At 35.2% G+C, this 17,314-nt stretch overlaps 2 protein-coding genes across 2 annotated transcripts; both read right to left on the bottom strand.

The window, feature by feature from the left end:
* Nucleotides 1-354: 354 nt before the first annotated feature.
* On the bottom strand, nucleotides 355-10,326 carry LOC145628758 (putative UDP-N-acetylglucosamine--peptide N-acetylglucosaminyltransferase SEC). The gene is made up of 29 exons (XM_081681146.1): nucleotides 10,117-10,326; nucleotides 9,835-10,001; nucleotides 8,765-8,907; nucleotides 8,577-8,675; nucleotides 8,422-8,472; nucleotides 8,005-8,121; nucleotides 7,788-7,844; nucleotides 6,796-6,915; nucleotides 6,600-6,662; nucleotides 6,416-6,494; nucleotides 5,145-5,254; nucleotides 4,993-5,046; nucleotides 4,831-4,898; nucleotides 4,622-4,724; nucleotides 4,336-4,538; nucleotides 4,159-4,255; nucleotides 3,712-3,783; nucleotides 3,515-3,591; nucleotides 3,317-3,433; nucleotides 3,156-3,240; nucleotides 2,881-3,048; nucleotides 2,663-2,773; nucleotides 2,459-2,545; nucleotides 2,245-2,372; nucleotides 2,033-2,115; nucleotides 1,635-1,740; nucleotides 1,387-1,533; nucleotides 973-1,093; nucleotides 355-888 (listed from the first exon to the last, which is right to left on the bottom strand). The coding sequence occupies exons 2-29, from the start codon at nucleotides 9,983-9,985 to the stop codon at nucleotides 775-777; spliced, it is 2,931 nt and encodes a 976-aa protein (XP_081537272.1). The 5' UTR covers nucleotides 9,986-10,001; nucleotides 10,117-10,326; the 3' UTR covers nucleotides 355-774.
* Nucleotides 10,327-12,915: 2,589 nt separating this feature from the next.
* Nucleotides 12,916-17,158, bottom strand: LOC145628756 (uncharacterized). The gene is made up of 2 exons (XM_081681143.1): nucleotides 13,634-17,158; nucleotides 12,916-13,472 (listed from the first exon to the last, which is right to left on the bottom strand). The coding sequence occupies exons 1-2, from the start codon at nucleotides 16,566-16,568 to the stop codon at nucleotides 13,087-13,089; spliced, it is 3,321 nt and encodes a 1,106-aa protein (XP_081537269.1). The 5' UTR covers nucleotides 16,569-17,158; the 3' UTR covers nucleotides 12,916-13,086.
* Between the last annotated feature and the right edge of the window lie 156 nt (nucleotides 17,159-17,314).

Raw genomic sequence — 17,314 nt, 5'->3', positions numbered from 1 at the left:
AGTTCAGTAAATCAAAACAGTCCCTCAAATCTATCTGTAAGTATTATTTTTGTACTGGAGGGTAAGAATAATTGTTACTTTAGATTTTGAAAAGGTAACACATGGGTGGAAACAATTACCCTTAGGAAATGCGAAAACTTTTGTATACCAACCTTTCCAACCAAACTCTTGGAAATGATAATAGTTAATCTATTTCCAACCAAAAAAAACTCTTACTCCAAGTCTATTAAATCATTTTTTGATAACTACTTAGGTACATCATTTAATCATGTTGCAAACCAATATGTACTCCGCTATATATATTCTTTTCCCTCTGTAATTAATGCACAATTTAAAATGGATGAAAGGAGTATATATTGCATATATAATGCTGATCATCTTAATTCTCGTAGTCAAAAATAATAATTGTACATACAATAACATTGCAACTGCTGGGCAGAAAGCAAGCATCTTAAGACAAGGAAAAAAAAAAAAAAAAAAACAGGAGGATAAACCTGTGAAGGCTAGGGGAACATCGCTCTCACTAACTCTGCCGCTATGATACAGGATACGTTAACAGGCGAAACGCTCAACCCTCAATTACATGCTAGATAGATCAGAAGCACATAATAATCACATTACTTATTTCTAAATGTTACAACTCTCAATCATTATCAGAGGACCCCTTACCTTGAAAGAAAAAAGTCCTCTTCGGGTATCATCAAGCACTAATGATATATACGGAGTATGTGCGTACTCTAAAATCTATGTACAATCCCGTTCAGCTAGTTTTTCCTACCTATCGAAAGGAAAATCCATATCATTTTCAGTGACCTTGAATGGCTGAGGATGCTTGTCTGTGCAATACAAATTCCACATCTTGAAAAAAGCTCTATCAAGGTTCTTCACCTGAGAATCCAAGTGAAAAGTTCAGTCAGTCGTCTATAACACCAGAAAGAGGGAGGGAGAGAGAGGGAGGGAGGGAGATCTCACCCAACGAGTAGTGTCAAACAGGGGGCAAGTCAAACGGACAGCCTTTAATTGATTTCTAAGGGCCTGGAGTTTCGAAGGATTTAATGCCAGTGAAATTGCCCGCTCTTCATAATCCTCGATACTATTGAAACCAAGAGCAGAGAGGTCAATGGGAGATCAAAGCTCCTCATAACAGCTAAATTAGCAAGGCAACACAAATTTTCCACAGTAGACAACTTAATGTAGTTTATCATGCCCATTAAGGGCATTAACAGATGAATCCCTCTCAGAAGGGAAAACCCTTATCCAAAGTATATACATATCCACTTTATATGATGAGAATATGATAATGTGCGTAGGAAAAGTTTGGTAACACGAGGAAAATGCAATGATACAACTAATCTATTAAATCACTTAAATACCATTTATGGTTACCTGTTCACTATCATCTCATCCCCAAGTCCAGTAGCAAGACAAAGTGAGCCAGCAACTCTAGTAGCCATTTTCTCTAGAGGCAAAGTAATCATTGGTAAACCAGCCCACAGGATATCTGTGCCGGTAGTGTGACCATTACATAAGGGCCTGAAAGACAACATTCATGCGTCAACCAAAACTGAAGCAAGATTAATCAATAGTATGAGACTACCCAATAATAATAAAAGAAAATTAGGAAAAGCTGTTACGTGTCCAAAAATAGATCAGCCAAAGTACTGCGTCTGATGTGCTCATTTTTTACAGCAACATCTGTAAATATAAGCTGATCTTGCCCTACTCCTTGAGCAGCAGCATCTGTAACAAATAACGAATAATGATGATTAATAATAACTTGATGGTGGCCTGCAGATAGAGCAGACATGAATATACTTTCTAATTTGGGAGAAAAGCACTTTCTAGTGAAAGTAATTATGGTCAGTTATAGATAGAGGTCTGCAGTTGGAGCAGGCATGAGTGTGAAGGTACTTTCTAAATTTTGGAGATAGCACTAACTAGTTAAAGTAATTATAGTCAGAATTTTAGTATACATGATAATTATCGAAGAAAAAAAAATTCCTTTTCAAGATAAGGAATAAAACCAACTTACATGCGCGTAGTCTTGATTCTCCAGCGGCTGGAAATTTCAAAAGCCACAAGGCACTGTTTGGTACAGATTTGAGAATATTGCACCTTGAAACAAAAAGCAAGATATGAACTGTTATTTAAACAAGAAGTGATTGCATAATAGAATAAGGAAGACAAAAATTTCTGTAGGTAACTATGCATATTATATGGAATGAAAGAAAATGACATTTGTACCAGGCAGTGAAGATTTCAGGATCCATTTTGTATAGTTGATTGAAACATGCGAACAAGAATTTGTCTTCTGGAAGGCCATAATCTGAACGTTTGGGGTGGCAATTTGGATCCAATAGATCTCTATTTTTCTGAGTAAAAAAAAATGCCGAATCAGCTGAATAATTACTCTTGAACAAAACAAAACAAAGGTATCCAAAAAGGCAGGAAACACAACCTGTTTGTAATCATTTACAAAGTAGCAATGAGGGAGATGAACGAGCTTCTCGGAGTAAATATGAGCAGAACGGAAAGGAGATACAAACTGGAACGGAGTAAAGATATTACTTATTAGCATTTATGAAGGGGAGAGGCAAAAAGAAATAAGATCAATTTAACATGCACTAGTCAACATTCGCAGCAAAGAACTTTTCCTTCCAACCTCGTCAGTAACCAGATAGTCAATGTATGATGCACCCATCGTTCCTGGAAAGCCCATGTATGAAACCTGAATAGGTGCTGGTTTCATGGCAAATATCTCATTTCTGGCACCCTGTGTTCACATGAAAAGAATGAAAAAGAAAAAAATTTGAGAGGCTCCTGCTGGGAGTAATGCAAATGACTTCTGATAAATGATAACAGATAATGAATTATACTTACCTTGGTGTAGCCATTGAGGTTCACAAGAATTTGTATGTTATCTTCGTTAATTATTTTGGCAATCATATCTGATGACATAGCGGAAACATCCACAAAATGCTCAGCTTCAGATTGAGTTCGTTGTCTCCACTCAGTCCCATCATTAGGGCTCAATGCATAGCAGAAAACCTGAAGAGTAAGCTTTATCTCATTACCACAAAAAAAGCACAGAAACCAAATAGAAAAAACAGGTAGAAACTAAACTTCAGGATATAGCCACAAACATAGTGACATACCTCAACATGTTCTCTATTGTGCATACCAAACACAGAACCCATCAGATGTGAAAGAGGATGGTTACCAAAGTCACTGCTCACATAACTGCAAAGCCCAAAAACATATTATGAATATGGCACCAATTCCAATTGATATGACACAACTAGATCATCTGACATACCCAACCCTAAGCCTCTGATAGCCACCTTCACTCTTGACTGGAATAGGTTGAGGGTGCTTAAAGGGAGACAGCGCATAACGGGAAGCAACCACTGAGCAGTGCTGCGCATATTTGCGGCTAGAAGATTGAAGATATAAGTTAGACCTCAACTCCTCAAGTTAAAACTTCCAGCTGACAGAAATCGAAAAGCAAGGATACCTGATTTCAAGAGCCAGCGCTGGACCAAGAGGATATGCAATTGCATGGAAAGGCTGTACACTGGGAAGAACTGACATCTGAAATCAAATTCAATATAATCAAAAGTAAAGTTAGCCGAATACTTCCCTGTTATATACAGCATTAACAATCCCGGTGTAGATACAAAGAAAATTACTTGTAAAAAGTGCTTCTCTAACCTTAATTTGTCGTTTGATTATTCCCTCAACTTCAGCAAACATTTTATCTTTATCTTCCCAGCTGCAAACACACTGTAAGAAAGTGACAAAATTAATAGTTACACCTGACAGAACTTTCAAAATAAAGAGCAATGGAAGTTGAGCATGAATGCAATCACCACAGGACGGGAACATGAACATACTCCAATTTAAGCATACAAAAAATACTTATGCAAAAAATTGATGGAAAAACTTAGAATAATGCTAAGTATCTCATGATCATATAATCCGATTGTAATTTAAAAAAAAAAAAAAAAAAAGGTTGTAAAATATGAGAAACACTGAATTTACTAGTATACATTATCTTTGCACTAAGCCATAAGTTGTTTTCAAATTGACCTACATACTTCATAGCAGAATCTTTCTAGTTACTTTCTATTCTAAACTACCTTCATCTCTCACTAGTACCTGTAAAGTGTGGAGAAGATTACAAGTTGCTTCTGGGAAATCCGGGCGTAATTGCAATGCTTGTTTGTAGCTTTTAATAGCTGCCTCCACATGTCCACTGCAGGATGAATGCTCCATGTATTACTAACTAGCTCAGCGACAAAACTAAAAGTATATTTGTAGTAGTATTATTCTTACCTGTCTTTATAAGCTGAAGCCAGATTAGCATGTGCTTCAGCCATGGTTGGTCGTATGTTGATAGCATTAATATAATCCTGGAGTGCTTCAGTCACTCTTCCAAGCTCTTTATAAGTATTCCCTCTGTTCACAAGCCCATCAGCAGCCATTGGATCAATACGTAAAACCTCGTTGTAGCAAGATATAGCATCTGCATAATTTCCCTATAAAAAAGGAAAAATAGTCAGGAAGACTAAATGTAAGAAAATCAGATATAAACAACTAAGAAACCAGATGATCAATTTACCTGCTGTTTATAAATAACTGCCAGATTGTTAAAGGGAGCAGATAATCCAGATGTGACACTCAAAGTTGCCTTATAATAAGTAGCTGCCACTGCCACCATATTCCTGATCACAAAATATATCTGCTAGTAAAAGCTGTACGAGACATATCCAAACAAAAGCCCAAGGAATATAAAAAGACTAACAAAAGGAAAACATAGAGAAGTTTTACCATTCCATATAAATGTTTCCAAGGTTGGTTAAAGCTTGAGGGTGATGGGGTTGTAGTGATAGACATTGCTAAACAAAGAATAATAAATCAATTTATTAGATGAAAACACTCCGTAAAGGTAAATCCAGGATAATATACATTTTTTCAGCTGAAAAAACTTACATTATAGCATTGAATTGCTTCGTCAACTCTGCCCACATCTTTAAGTGCATTGCCCTTAACCAAGAGAACATAAGAAATCAGGTCCAGTAACATGAGAATATGCAGAATATACATTCTGATTTCTCACAATCAACAGGTATCCAGAAACAAACCAAATTATTGTAAGCCTCCAGAAATCCCGAATCACAATTAATGGCCTCTTTGTAATGAAGAATTGCCAAATCCAACTGCCCTTGCTCATAATACGAACTAGCCAAATTACCTGGCATTGGTGAGATCCCAATGCCATGTCACAAACATACAGTTATTTTGGTGGAAATTTCAAAAAATATGCACCAAGTTCATATTATAAATATAACCAAAAAAAAAAAAAACTTTGTGCAATCAAATATCCCAACTTGAAATTGAAGGCAACAGAACATAAACAAGGAACTGCGTATTCATAGCATAAACATAACAGATCTTTTTAGTTTATGATGATGAATTTCATATGTAAATTAGGATAGTTAACATTTTGCAAGTATCATTTATCTATTATTTATATATTTGGGGGAATATTCTAGAGTTTAAAAATACCTATTATATAAGGGGTTATAGGAATGTACTTCTATTTTAAATAAGAGTTGAGTAAATTGATTCTTTGAGTTTACGTAAAAACTTGTGCGAACTTGTGAGACTCATATTCATAAGTATGATGATCAACTTGTTTAGTTTAGATCTGTTTGTCTCTAAATTAACATCCAGATTTTGTGAAAATCCATTTGACGTTAGAAAAAGGGGGCCACTCTTAAATATGTTTCCAGTGCCAACTCCCAAGGCATGTGTGGATATCCCAAGGATCACTCTTTCTGCAAAATAAATCCTTCTGATGATTTTTACACAGTTTTTTGCAGGCTCTCTATAATAACTCCTTCACCTCATTACTAAAGGTATTGCCTTTGAATAAAAGGGTATTTTCAATAGCATGACTAAAAATATTTCAGGTGTCCACCTCTATATTTTCAAGATAATTTATAAAAATAGAGGGGAAAGAAGATATTTAAAAATTAGAATAACAAAATGTCAATTATGTGCAACAAGGTGGAATAGGAGCATAGCTAATATAATTTCCTAAGCACAGCAAACTTCTACCAATGGACAGGGCCTACTTTAAATTGCAAGCTCTGTGGTTTGTGAAGCAAAATTGGACTTTTATCCATTAGACCAATGGTAGGAAGCAATTAGCTATTGTCTTCCAAAGCTTGGGTTAAAAAAAAATGTAATTCCATCCACAAAATGGGTGTAAAAAGCATTGTCAATTTTGGGAAGAAACTACCAGAACATCACAATAAAGAAATCATTGTTATAACTTTTCATAAAATCTCAAAACTATTAACAAATGATAGAAGTAATTGAGGCAGATAAAAGATAGCTAGAAGCTCACCAAATGCCATCGCATAATTTGGTCGTGCCTGAAGAGCATGCTGATAGCACGTTACAGCTTCTTGAGTCATTCCCAAAGCCTGGAAAAAGTAAAGATAGAGGAATAATTTTTCTTCATGCACCAATCAGTTGACAACCAACTCAACATCATAGCAATAAGCACTACACAGTATACACCAATTTACCTTATAAACATTTCCCAAGTTTAAATATGCATCAGGAAAGGATGGTTTAAGTTTCACAGCTTCCTGAGGAGAAGAAAAAATAAAGGTCATAAGTGATTCTTTTGATTAAGGGGGAATAAAAAAGTACACTCTAAATTTGCACACAGGAGTAGACAAGAAATAGGGAAAGAAAGGGAAACTAATGAGATCTCACTACCTTGTAATAGTGAAGCGCCCGATTAAGATCACCCGATTCCATAAAAAGGCCAGCAAGATTTGACCATGCAACCGCAAAAGTTGGTTGTATACGTAAAGCCTCAAGATAGCAACTATATGCCTGCACAAAAATAGATTCTAGAATATGGAGTCTCGGAGATGGAAGTAACAACAAGACCAACCAACATCTGAGCCTGCCCTGTAGCTAAGAATTGATATCTGTATTGGACTGTAAATCAAGACAGTTAAGGACATGTATTACTCCCATTAGTAACTCTACTGGTTATTAAGGTGAACAGAATTATAAAAAATAATGAGAGCCACATCTCTTGTTATAATGACATCTACCATTTTAATCTCTTCAAAAAAAACCAATAGGGTGAACATTTAAGGAAATCAACTGAAGTACGAAGTATATGGGTTAAGAATAGCATGGAGCTGGAAAACCAAAACACAAAAAGTAATAGATATACTTTAAGCAGGGCATAGGCTTATAAGATTTTTTTTTTAAGAATTTTGAAAACCAGTATACAGTAAGTCCAAAATTGACAGACTGGATGAGATGGAAGATAAGAGAAGCAATTTAGAGTCCATGGTTGATGTAGATGGAGATTACTGCTAGATAACATAATCTTAAACAATACACGTTGCCTCGTTGGTGTGGTCAATCTATAGGTAACAGACCACCAAAATTAGCAACAGTTTACAACAAGCATTTACCTTCAACAACACAAGCACTACACCCAGGATAACTTTCCTCATCACGACATCACACCCACCCAAAAATTTAAGGAAAAGAAAAAAAAGAATGAAAACAGCTAGATGCAACTTGAAACAAGAGCAAGAATACAACAATATATCTTATCTTTAACATTGACCAACATCTAATCAGACGAACTACAAGAAAGCACAGCTATATTCATCACTTTAACCATGAGTAATTAACATATCTCTTTAAAAGAAAGGAGCAACACAACACAGTGTGGGACTTACTTCTTGCACTAAGCCTTGTGCCTTCATTAGATTCCCAAGGTTGCTATGTGCATCAACCTGATCAAATGCACAGAAAGTTTAGCCAAGATATGCCATTGAAAGCCAGACTTTTGACTTTAAACCATATTTGACATGGTTGACAAAGGGGTGACGGGGTGAGAGGGAGAGGAAGAAGGAAGAAATACAAAGTTGTGGCATTCAGGAACAAAGATCTAACCAAAAGAGGATTTAATGCCAGAGCCTGGCGGCAACATTGGGCTGCCTCATTCAATCTCCCTTTACGCATGTAAGCACTAGCTAAGTTTGACCAGGCATCCGCAAAATTTGGCCTGAGCTGTAAGCATAATGTATTAAAAAAAAAAATCATTGAACGTTAGAAACAAGAAAATGAGACTATATAAAATTTTGGGAAAAAAAAACAAGATTCGACTTGGTCACTTTAATATCAACATTTACATAGGTTTATGTTAAACACAATTAGGCTGAACTGGATATTCCTTTAAACACAACTGTGCTTCCACTTTGAAACCAACCATAATTAATAACAAAATTCCATCTCAAAACAAATCAAAGGTCAGCCTGATCAGCCGCATAGCATAATATGCATATATTAGATATGCTACTAAGAACATACCTCAATAGCAATTAAATAGTAGCGGATTGCAACATCAACATTTCCTTTTTCCTGTAAGAAGCATAAAGAAACCAAGAATTGAAGTCCATTAGCCATTCCAGCCATTATATATATTTAAAGCGTTAATAGATCTCATGTCAATGCATTATAAACACCTTCCATGCATTTGCCATGTTGCCAAAACATTCTGCAAAATGGGGCTCAATTTGTATAGCCTCTTCATTTCTAGTAATGCACATATCAAAATCATGCAGCTGCAAAATGGCAAAACAAATGGTAAGGACCAGCTGAAGTCTATTTAAAATTTAAACTAGAAACACGACCAATATTGAAGAACAATAACCTGATAGTGTATAGCACCCAAAAGAAGAAGATTGTCGGTCCGTAACGGATTTCTCTCATAGACAGTATTACTATGCTCCAAAGCCTGCTTATAGTCACCACTCTTGTACAACTGGTGTGCAGCACCCAGCAACATGTCTTCTTCTACATCCAATCCAATAATATTTAAGTGAATGTTAGCACAACATAATCGTGAATAATGCAATCTTCCTTCACCTACCCAGTATTCACAAATTGAAGCATCATAGACTGGCTTTAAATTTGGCATTAGTTCCCAGAATACCAGTGAGCAAGAAGCCCATCCAATAATAGGCTTCCAACTCAGACACTAACCTCAATTATTCAACATCCCAAAAACACACTCTCTCCACAACTTTGATATACATTTTGTAATAATAGCTAGTAAACAATAAAAAGCTTGAATCTTTTTTTAGAAAAACATCACAAGATGTCCAAGATTCAGAAATATCACACAATCCACCCTGGTACATCATACATTATTTAAATTCATTCATATACAATGACCCCTTTGCATCATAGTTCATACTCCTTCTGTCCCGTATTAATTGTCACTCTTTTCTTTCTGTCCCAATTTAGATGTCACTCTTCTTTTAAAAAAAGAATATTATTAATTCATCACCTGAAATATTATTACAATAAAGAAATTAAACTTCTTAGTTCTTACACTATCAATTATAAGGATAGTGGCAAGATTAGTGATTAAAGTACTACCTCTATTAATGGTTATCTGCAACTTTAAAATTTTTTATATCACACAAACAAAGTTGCAAATAACCATTAACAGAGGTAGTATTACAGAATGGAATCGTCCCCATAACATAACATCAATTCTCGTCTACATCACTGCCCTTCGCGACTCTCTATACACACCCGAAACATGAAACAAATATACTATTAATCATCACAAGATTCACAACAATACCCCCTCCCCCCCCCCCCCCCCCCCCCCCCTAAAAAAAAAAAATTAAAAAAAAAAAACCCAGAATTCAGAGATCATAATTAATTCATTAACAGCGAAAAAATTGACAAATATTGGAGGAAGAAGAAAACCTTCACGAGACTCAGCTCCCTTAATATGGTTCAAATTAACATTAGAAGAAGAAACATCAAACGCCAAATTCGCCAACTGCAATTCACTCTTATTATGATTATTACTATTATTATGAAGCTGTTGCCGCGATTCGCTTCGCAACGAAATCATCGTTGATTCCGAAACCCTAATAACAACAACAACAAAATGATCACAAACAAATTAACCAAAAAAACAAAAACCCCACTTATAAATTCCATAAATTCATCAATAAATCCATAAATTATGCACTAAAAACTTACAGAATCTCTGTTAAAAATAAAGAAAAACAAAGAAAAAAGATAAAGATGGAAGTTTTAGGAAAGAGGTGAAGATGGTGTGAGAGTCAGGGGAAGAGAGTAAAATGACGCCATTTGTCGGAAGGAGAAGAGGAGAGAGAAAATGGAAAATTTAAGGAAGAAGAAGGAGAAATCGGGGGCGTACACGTGTAGGGTGGAGAAAGATTGATAGTGTTGGTGTTACCTGAATTACATACGTACTAGGCTTTGTATAAACACAAAATTTTGTCGAGTACTTCGTATGAATCTTCGTAAAGGAGTTCGATTTTGTATTTTTGTACTATGTTTTCCTATTTTTTGTCTTTTTTTCCTCCACAAATATAAATTCCCTTATTTTTTTAAAATTAAAATGTTGACATTTAAAGAATAAATTCCATATTATCTTTGCAAGTTGAAAGTTATTCCCATGAGTGAAATGGTGCAAGTTTATGGGTGAAAATAATACCGAGTATCATAATTTCATAAGAATTATATCTATTGGCATTATAGCGAATCTATATTTAATATTTATGTATGTTGAATTATTTAATTTTAAAATTTATGAAACTTTATAATATCATGGATCAAATTTAAAAGATGGTGATTATTTCCTTCGCTCTTATTACCTATCATATCAAGGTAAGAGAGTCGGGAATACCATAGCTCATCTTATTGCTAGACAGGATACTATTGATAGCTCCGAACACATTAGTATGAACTCTTTGTTTCTTTCCCCCAAAGTTTCTTTTCTTTGGCGGAACTTAATTTGCAATAATATTTTCGACTCACGTTTTACTCCAAAAAAAAATAAAAATAAATAAATAAATAAAAAATAAAAAATTGGTGATTTTGCCAACTACGAAAAAAATTGTATTTGAGGCTATTACAATTGCTCATAATATTTGTATTGTAACACTATTTTAAGAGTAATTACATGTACATCTCTCCTAATTATTTGTTGCCAAATATGCATAACTCTATATAGTGTGAAGTACAACATTTTATTTGCAATCACCCAAAAAAAAAATATTAGCATAAGAGTAATAACTCTACGTGTCTAAAACTTTTTTTTTTATTTTTAATAAAACAAAATAAGGATAAAGTACAATTTCTCTCACGACTATAACCTAATTTATCAAAATAAATAGAGTAAAATAAGTTTTTGACTACGAAAAAATCAATTTCTTAATGATTGTCCGCTGAAGAGTGAAGGAGAGATTTATTGGGTATTTCTCCTCCTCCTTATGTGCTAGGTATTTTAAGTTGAATTTTCATGTGAGTCTTGTTTTCTTTAGGCTCATGTGAAAATTATGTTGCTTATGGACTCAAGGGTCTAATTTATGTTGTTTAGTTGATGTTGGAAGCTTCTTCAAGCTAGCAAAAACGCACACAAAAAGCTCTTAACTAATACATGCATGATTGGTACAATCCAAGCAACTTCTTTTTAGGAGGTAAACATTTACAACACTAAACTTAACAAACTCCTGAGCCCAATTCCTCAAAAGTAAAAATCTTTCCTTTACCAATTATCCTTTTAGTTTTTTCTTGTGACTTCCTCTTGCACCCCAACCCAAAACCCTATTCCATTACATCTATATCAACAAACCCAATCTTTTCACCACCAAAAAACTTCATATGTAACACTAAGCTCATTTCAAGCCACCCTAAGCACTCCATTGCTTCTTTAATGCATTCTCATCACCCCACAAGGCCTTTTGTCGCGATAGAACTAGCTTACCATAGACAAGTATATATCAAAATTGACAAGTAAAGGGCATTAGCTTTCTCCCAAGGTTCCTTAGGCAACAGGGGATATTATTCCCATGTTATGAGTGACTCTAATATTGGCTTACCATTATGAACCAAAATAGGTATCTTTTTGTTAATATGGTTGTACATGTACTCTAAGAGTTGCGTCAAAGGCTCTTGTTAGTAAGGTACTCCATTCTTCTATGTTTTAAAGGATACCCTTAAGTTTTAGAGCAATCTTTGAATATACTATGGCTAAAGGGACTTGCCCATCTTCCTAAAAGCTTCACCTTTTCACTAGCCATTGGAATATTATTTTGTTTCCTAAAAAGTTGATGGGTTGTTTTGTGCTATTTTTAAACTATGGACATACCTTAGGTAGTATAAAAGCTGATATATATTTATATTATATAGTTTGTGTTAATTTAATGGTACTTTACAAAGAGAATGTAACATGACTTCATTCATGATTTCATCTTTTTTAGAATGACATGGTGGTTGATCTCATTCCACTCAAGGAAAATGTTGTAATGGATTACTGCTATACAAATTTGTTCATTAGTTTACTTAATTTTATTTGGCACATGGTTTTCCACTTTGTTGGTTACAAAGTAATCTCCTTTTGAGATTTCTTCTTAGTTAAATATAGTCAAAATGACTTCATCTTTCTATCCAAAATCCAAACAAGATCTCAATTGTCCAAAGGGAAAGGAAATCTTAAAGAAGCAGCATTTAATAAAAATGAAATATTGTATCATGATGATTACTAGATATGTAGGTACGAATTGTATTAAGTATACAAATATCAATTCAACTATTTTTTGAACTCTACTTAATTTTCGTGAAATAAGTGAAAATAATTTGAAAAACATACCACAAGAGTGCTAGTCATACCTTTTGATCCACGGATTGGAGCCAAAATTCTTACTTACATAATTCGAAGTATTTATTAAGAAGAATTTATCAAGCTACAAAACATTAGATAAACAAACAGAAGCCAGAAAGGAAGAGTTGAAGATAATGTAAGATGTAATCTTGTTAATAAGCTGAATTTTCAAGCAATATGGACCTCATTATTTCATATATATACAAATTTTTTGGATAGCTTAGCCGCTTATTGTAATTGATACAAGGATATTCTGCCCTGCTAAACAACTATAATTTCTAGATACAAAAGAAAATCTGATCTGAAAAAAGAGTAAAAATCTACGACTGTAATGGTTCGTCTTTATAACTTACATCCCTACTTGGGAAGAGATTATAGTGACCTTCTTGATCATTAGAATCAATGAGCATTGACACAACAGCCCTCATTGTGGGGCGGTCGTGAGGATTCATACTAGTACACAACAAAGCAATCTTTAAGACCATTGTCATATGAGCAACAACACTATCATCTTGTAAGTTTAATCTAGTGTCAAAAATACCAGTCGATAATGAGTTCTTCTTGACATAGTTTCTGACCCATGAAACCAGATCACCCCCATCGTCGATTGGCTGTACAGGGGTTTTTCCTGTCAACAGCTCCAGCATGACCACGCCGTAGCTATATATGTCACATTTTTCTGTGACTTTCATTGTGTATGCATATTCTGAAATTAAAAGGAAAAATTTTGCATCAGCAAATATGATGCAGCAAATGTTTATACAGAGATTATAACAGGATACTAGCAAAAAAAATTACCAATGTACAAACACATGTAATTATATATGCTATGAAAAAGAAAGAAATAATAATGGAGAAAGAACATACCGGGAGCAATGTATCCATATGATCCAGCAATCGCAGAAACTGACTTAGAATATGGCATGTCAACTACTTTTGCCAAGCCAAAATCTCCAACATGAGACTCAAAATTCTCATCTAGTAGTATGTTATTGGATTTTATGTCACGATGAATAATTCGAGGCTTACAATCATGGTGCAAATAAGAGAGACCTTGTGCAGCACCAAAGGCAATGAGAAACCGTGTTTGCCAATCAAGATTATAGGAATGCCCATGAAGAAGTTCTCCGAGGCTACCCCTTGGCATGAACTCATAAAGGAGAACATTGGCACCTTCATGAAAGTAGAAGCCGTGCAACTTTACAATATTTCGATGCCTGATTTTACCTAAAGTCGAAATTTCTGTCCTGAAGCTGTCATTGATGTTTCCATCTTCTTTATTTGATGCCAGCTTCTTTGCAGCAAAAGTTTTACCAGAAGGTAAAACTGCTTTGTACACTTTCCCACAAGCTCCACTACCAATCACAAATCGGTCATGAAAATCATCAGTGGCTGCAAGAAGGTCTTCAAAAGTAAATCCTTCCTTTGGAAAGAAGTACATATCTGAATCTATATCACTGAGGGACTTATCCTCCAGTGGGGTAACAATATCGACTGGGCGAGTCATTAAGTATAAAATCACCACAATGAAGAATAGAGAAACACCACCTATAACAGCTGAAATTATAGCAACAATTTTACCAAGACGGAAACCACCCTTTCCAGAATTACCAGGAATTGAGAGTGAAGAGTCGATGTTGCTGCAAGGACCAAGAGGCCCGCCACAGAGACCCTTGTTGCCAGCAAAACTAGAAAGAGCTGCACCCTGAAAAACAGGCATAGAAGGTATAGGACCACTGAGGTCATTGTAAGAAAAGTTGAACCCGAGTAAACTTAATAGTCTCTGCAATGAGGTAGGAATTTGGCCAATCAACTGATTGTTATTGATGTAGAGATATTCAAGCAATGCAAGATTTCCGAGCTTTGAGGGGATCTTCCCAGATAGATTATTGTAGCTTATATTCAAACCAATTTGAAGGCTTGATAAACTACCCAATTCTGGAGGGATTTCTCCAGAAAACAAGTTTCCACCCATCTGCAACTCGAATAAACGAGGGAGGTTCCCTATAACTGCAGGTATTCTACCTGAGAACCTGTTGTCAGAAAGCTTGAGAAGCTCCAAATGAGAAAGAGTTCCGATTTCATCAGGCAAGGTGCCTACAAAATTGTTCCTGCTGAGATCAAGACGTTGTAGCAAGCTGCATTTGAAGATATCAGATGGTACAGGTCCACTGAGTGAGTTTGATGAGACATTAAAGGCCACCAACTGCGTAATCTTGCCAATTGATGCAGGCAAAGCCGATGTGAAGTGGTTGTACGCCAATAGAAGCCTTTGTAGGTTCCTGCAGTTTCCAATCTCAGGTGGGATTGGACCACTGAAATGATTTACTCCCAATTCAACAGCAGTGAGGTTCACTAACTTGCAGATATCAGTTGGAAAGCTTCCAGTGAGACGATTATCATACAGGCGAAGCTGAACCAGTGGTGTGCAGCTGATGATATCAGATGGGATATTTCCTGAAAGCTTGTTTGCACCAAGATTTAACAAAATTAAGTTAGAGTTTCTGCAAAGATTCTGAGGAATTCTTCCTGTCAGATTATTCGAGGAGAGATCAAGAACCCACAGCCGGCTACGCAATCCAAGCTCCTGAGGAATTGTACCTCCAAGAGAATTGTTGAAAAGCTGCAACATCAGGAGCTGAGGCAAATTCTGAAATCCTACAGGAATTGTACCTGTCAGAAAATTTATCGAGAGATCGACTTTACTGAGATTCTTCAAGTTTGTAAGCTCCTCAGGGATCACACCAGTCAGCTGATTCTCAAACAGGTACAGCAATTCCAGCCCTTCAATCTTACTAATTTCAGTAGGAATTTCTCCAGTCAATAAATTTTCTGAAAAATCAATTTCTTTTGCTGCAGAAAGACTCCCAATCTCTCTTGGAATAGTCCCATTCAGAGCATTTCTGTATAGGTACAAACTATTAAGGAACTTAAGATTCATAAGCTCCTTAGGTATTTCACCCACAAGATTGTTCTGATAGAGAGCAAGAGTTTGCAAATACGTGCAATTCGAAAGCTCCCATGGAATAGTCCCTGATAACTGATTACCCCAAAGAACCAACTCAGTCAAGTTGCTTAGCAAACTGAGCTCTTTAGGGATGTTCCCACTCAAATGATTTTGAGCAAGACCAAACAACTCCATACTGTCACATCCACCAATTTCTGCAGGAATACTACCAGAAAGGTAATTCTGCCCCACTCTAAACCTTCTCAAGTTCTTCAGGTTCCCTATGGAACGAGGCAACGGACCGCTGAGACTGTTAGTGTATGCCACAAACTCTGACAAAGAAGACATATTACCAAGCACCTCAGGAATAGGGCCAGAAAGCTTGTTGTTGCAGACATTCAAATAGGTCAAAGCTGACAAATTGCACAACTCTTTAGGGATGTTTCCTTCAAGACGATTGTTCTGCAAAGATAGAGTTTGAAGATTGGAACAGTTCCCAACTTCTTTGGGTATGTCCTTATAAAACCCATTAAAGGACAGATCAAGATGAATCAAATGAACCAATCCACCAATACTAGGAGAAATTGATCCAGTTAGATTCATATTGCTCAAATTAAGAGATTCTACAACTGGGTTACTATCATTACTACATAATACACCTTTCCATTTACAAGGGTTTTGGTCCATTGGATTCCAATTACCCAGATCATCAAATTTATCAATTACTTTACTCTTCAAATCTAAAAGGTACTGACCCTCCAAATTAAGGGCATTTGTTTGATCACTCAAAAGAGTATTTACAACAAGAAATACAATCAAAATCTTGTAATGATTTGACAAGTTTAAACTACCCATTACAAAGTTAGTTTCAAAACCCCAAAATCAATACAACCCAGTTCACAATTCACCTAAGAGAAAAACTGAAAATATTACATAAAAATTACAAAAAATTAAGATTATAGTTATTTACATACAAAATAAACCCAATTTAATCATCCCAAAGTTCTGCAATCAAAACTGTTTGTGAAAAATTCATTGAAAATGAAGTCAATGGTGTAGGAAAGAATAGAATTTGCATACCTTAAAAAAACTTTTTTAGGCAAAAAGTTTTCAACTTTCCCACAAAAATGATTTTTAGGCAGAAGAAAGTATTTGACTTTGATGAAATTTCACTCAAAAACTTTATCCAATTTGATAATTATTGTTGAAGAAATCAAATTAGAATAAACTTTATGTGATGATTAAGAGGAAGACTGAAAATCCCATCTAATAAAATTGTTAAAAAAACACAATCATTTAGTTAACAATTTATGTGATTGAGAAGAAAATAAAAGATGAAAATGGCCGACAAAGCATGCAAAATCACCATTTATGGGATCCCTCTCATATCATGCCGTCTGAAAAGCTTGGTAAAATATTTTAATGGGTTTAGAAAAGTGGCCAACTCTTCAGATACAGAAGCAAGCAACCCACCAGAAGTGGATATCATATTTGAAGATTATTATTATAAATACGTTTCTTTTTTAAAAAAACAAGTGAGATTTTCCCTCTTTGCTTCGTTTTCAGTACAGGAAAATGACAGATTTTCCCAAAAAGTCACT

The sequence above is a fragment of the Chenopodium album genome, chromosome 4, assembly GCF_948465745.1.
Source record: "Chenopodium album chromosome 4, dcCheAlbu1.1, whole genome shotgun sequence".
In the NCBI taxonomy this organism is placed as follows: domain Eukaryota; kingdom Viridiplantae; phylum Streptophyta; class Magnoliopsida; order Caryophyllales; family Amaranthaceae; genus Chenopodium; species Chenopodium album.
The sequence above is the reverse complement of the archived record's forward strand: the minus strand, read 5'-3'. Positions and strand labels throughout refer to the sequence as shown.

Bases quoted from the DNA above. Each gene is read 5' to 3' on its own strand.
- LOC145628758 (XM_081681146.1), bottom strand. From the start codon at position 9,985: ATGATTTCGTTGCGAAGCGAATCGCGGCAACAGCTTCATAATAATAGT. The intron at 6,495-6,599 runs GTAAATTGGTGT...TACTTTTTCCAG, and splicing joins ACTTGGGAAATGTTTATAAG to GCTTTGGGAATGACTCAAGA. The intron at 2,774-2,880 runs GTAAGTATAATT...ATGTGAACACAG, and splicing joins ACCTCAATGGCTACACCAAG to GGTGCCAGAAATGAGATATT.
- LOC145628756 (XM_081681143.1), bottom strand. From the start codon at position 16,568: ATGGGTAGTTTAAACTTGTCAAATCATTACAAGATTTTGATTGTATTT. The intron at 13,473-13,633 runs GTATGTTCTTTC...TTTTAATTTCAG, and splicing joins ATATGGATACATTGCTCCCG to AATATGCATACACAATGAAA.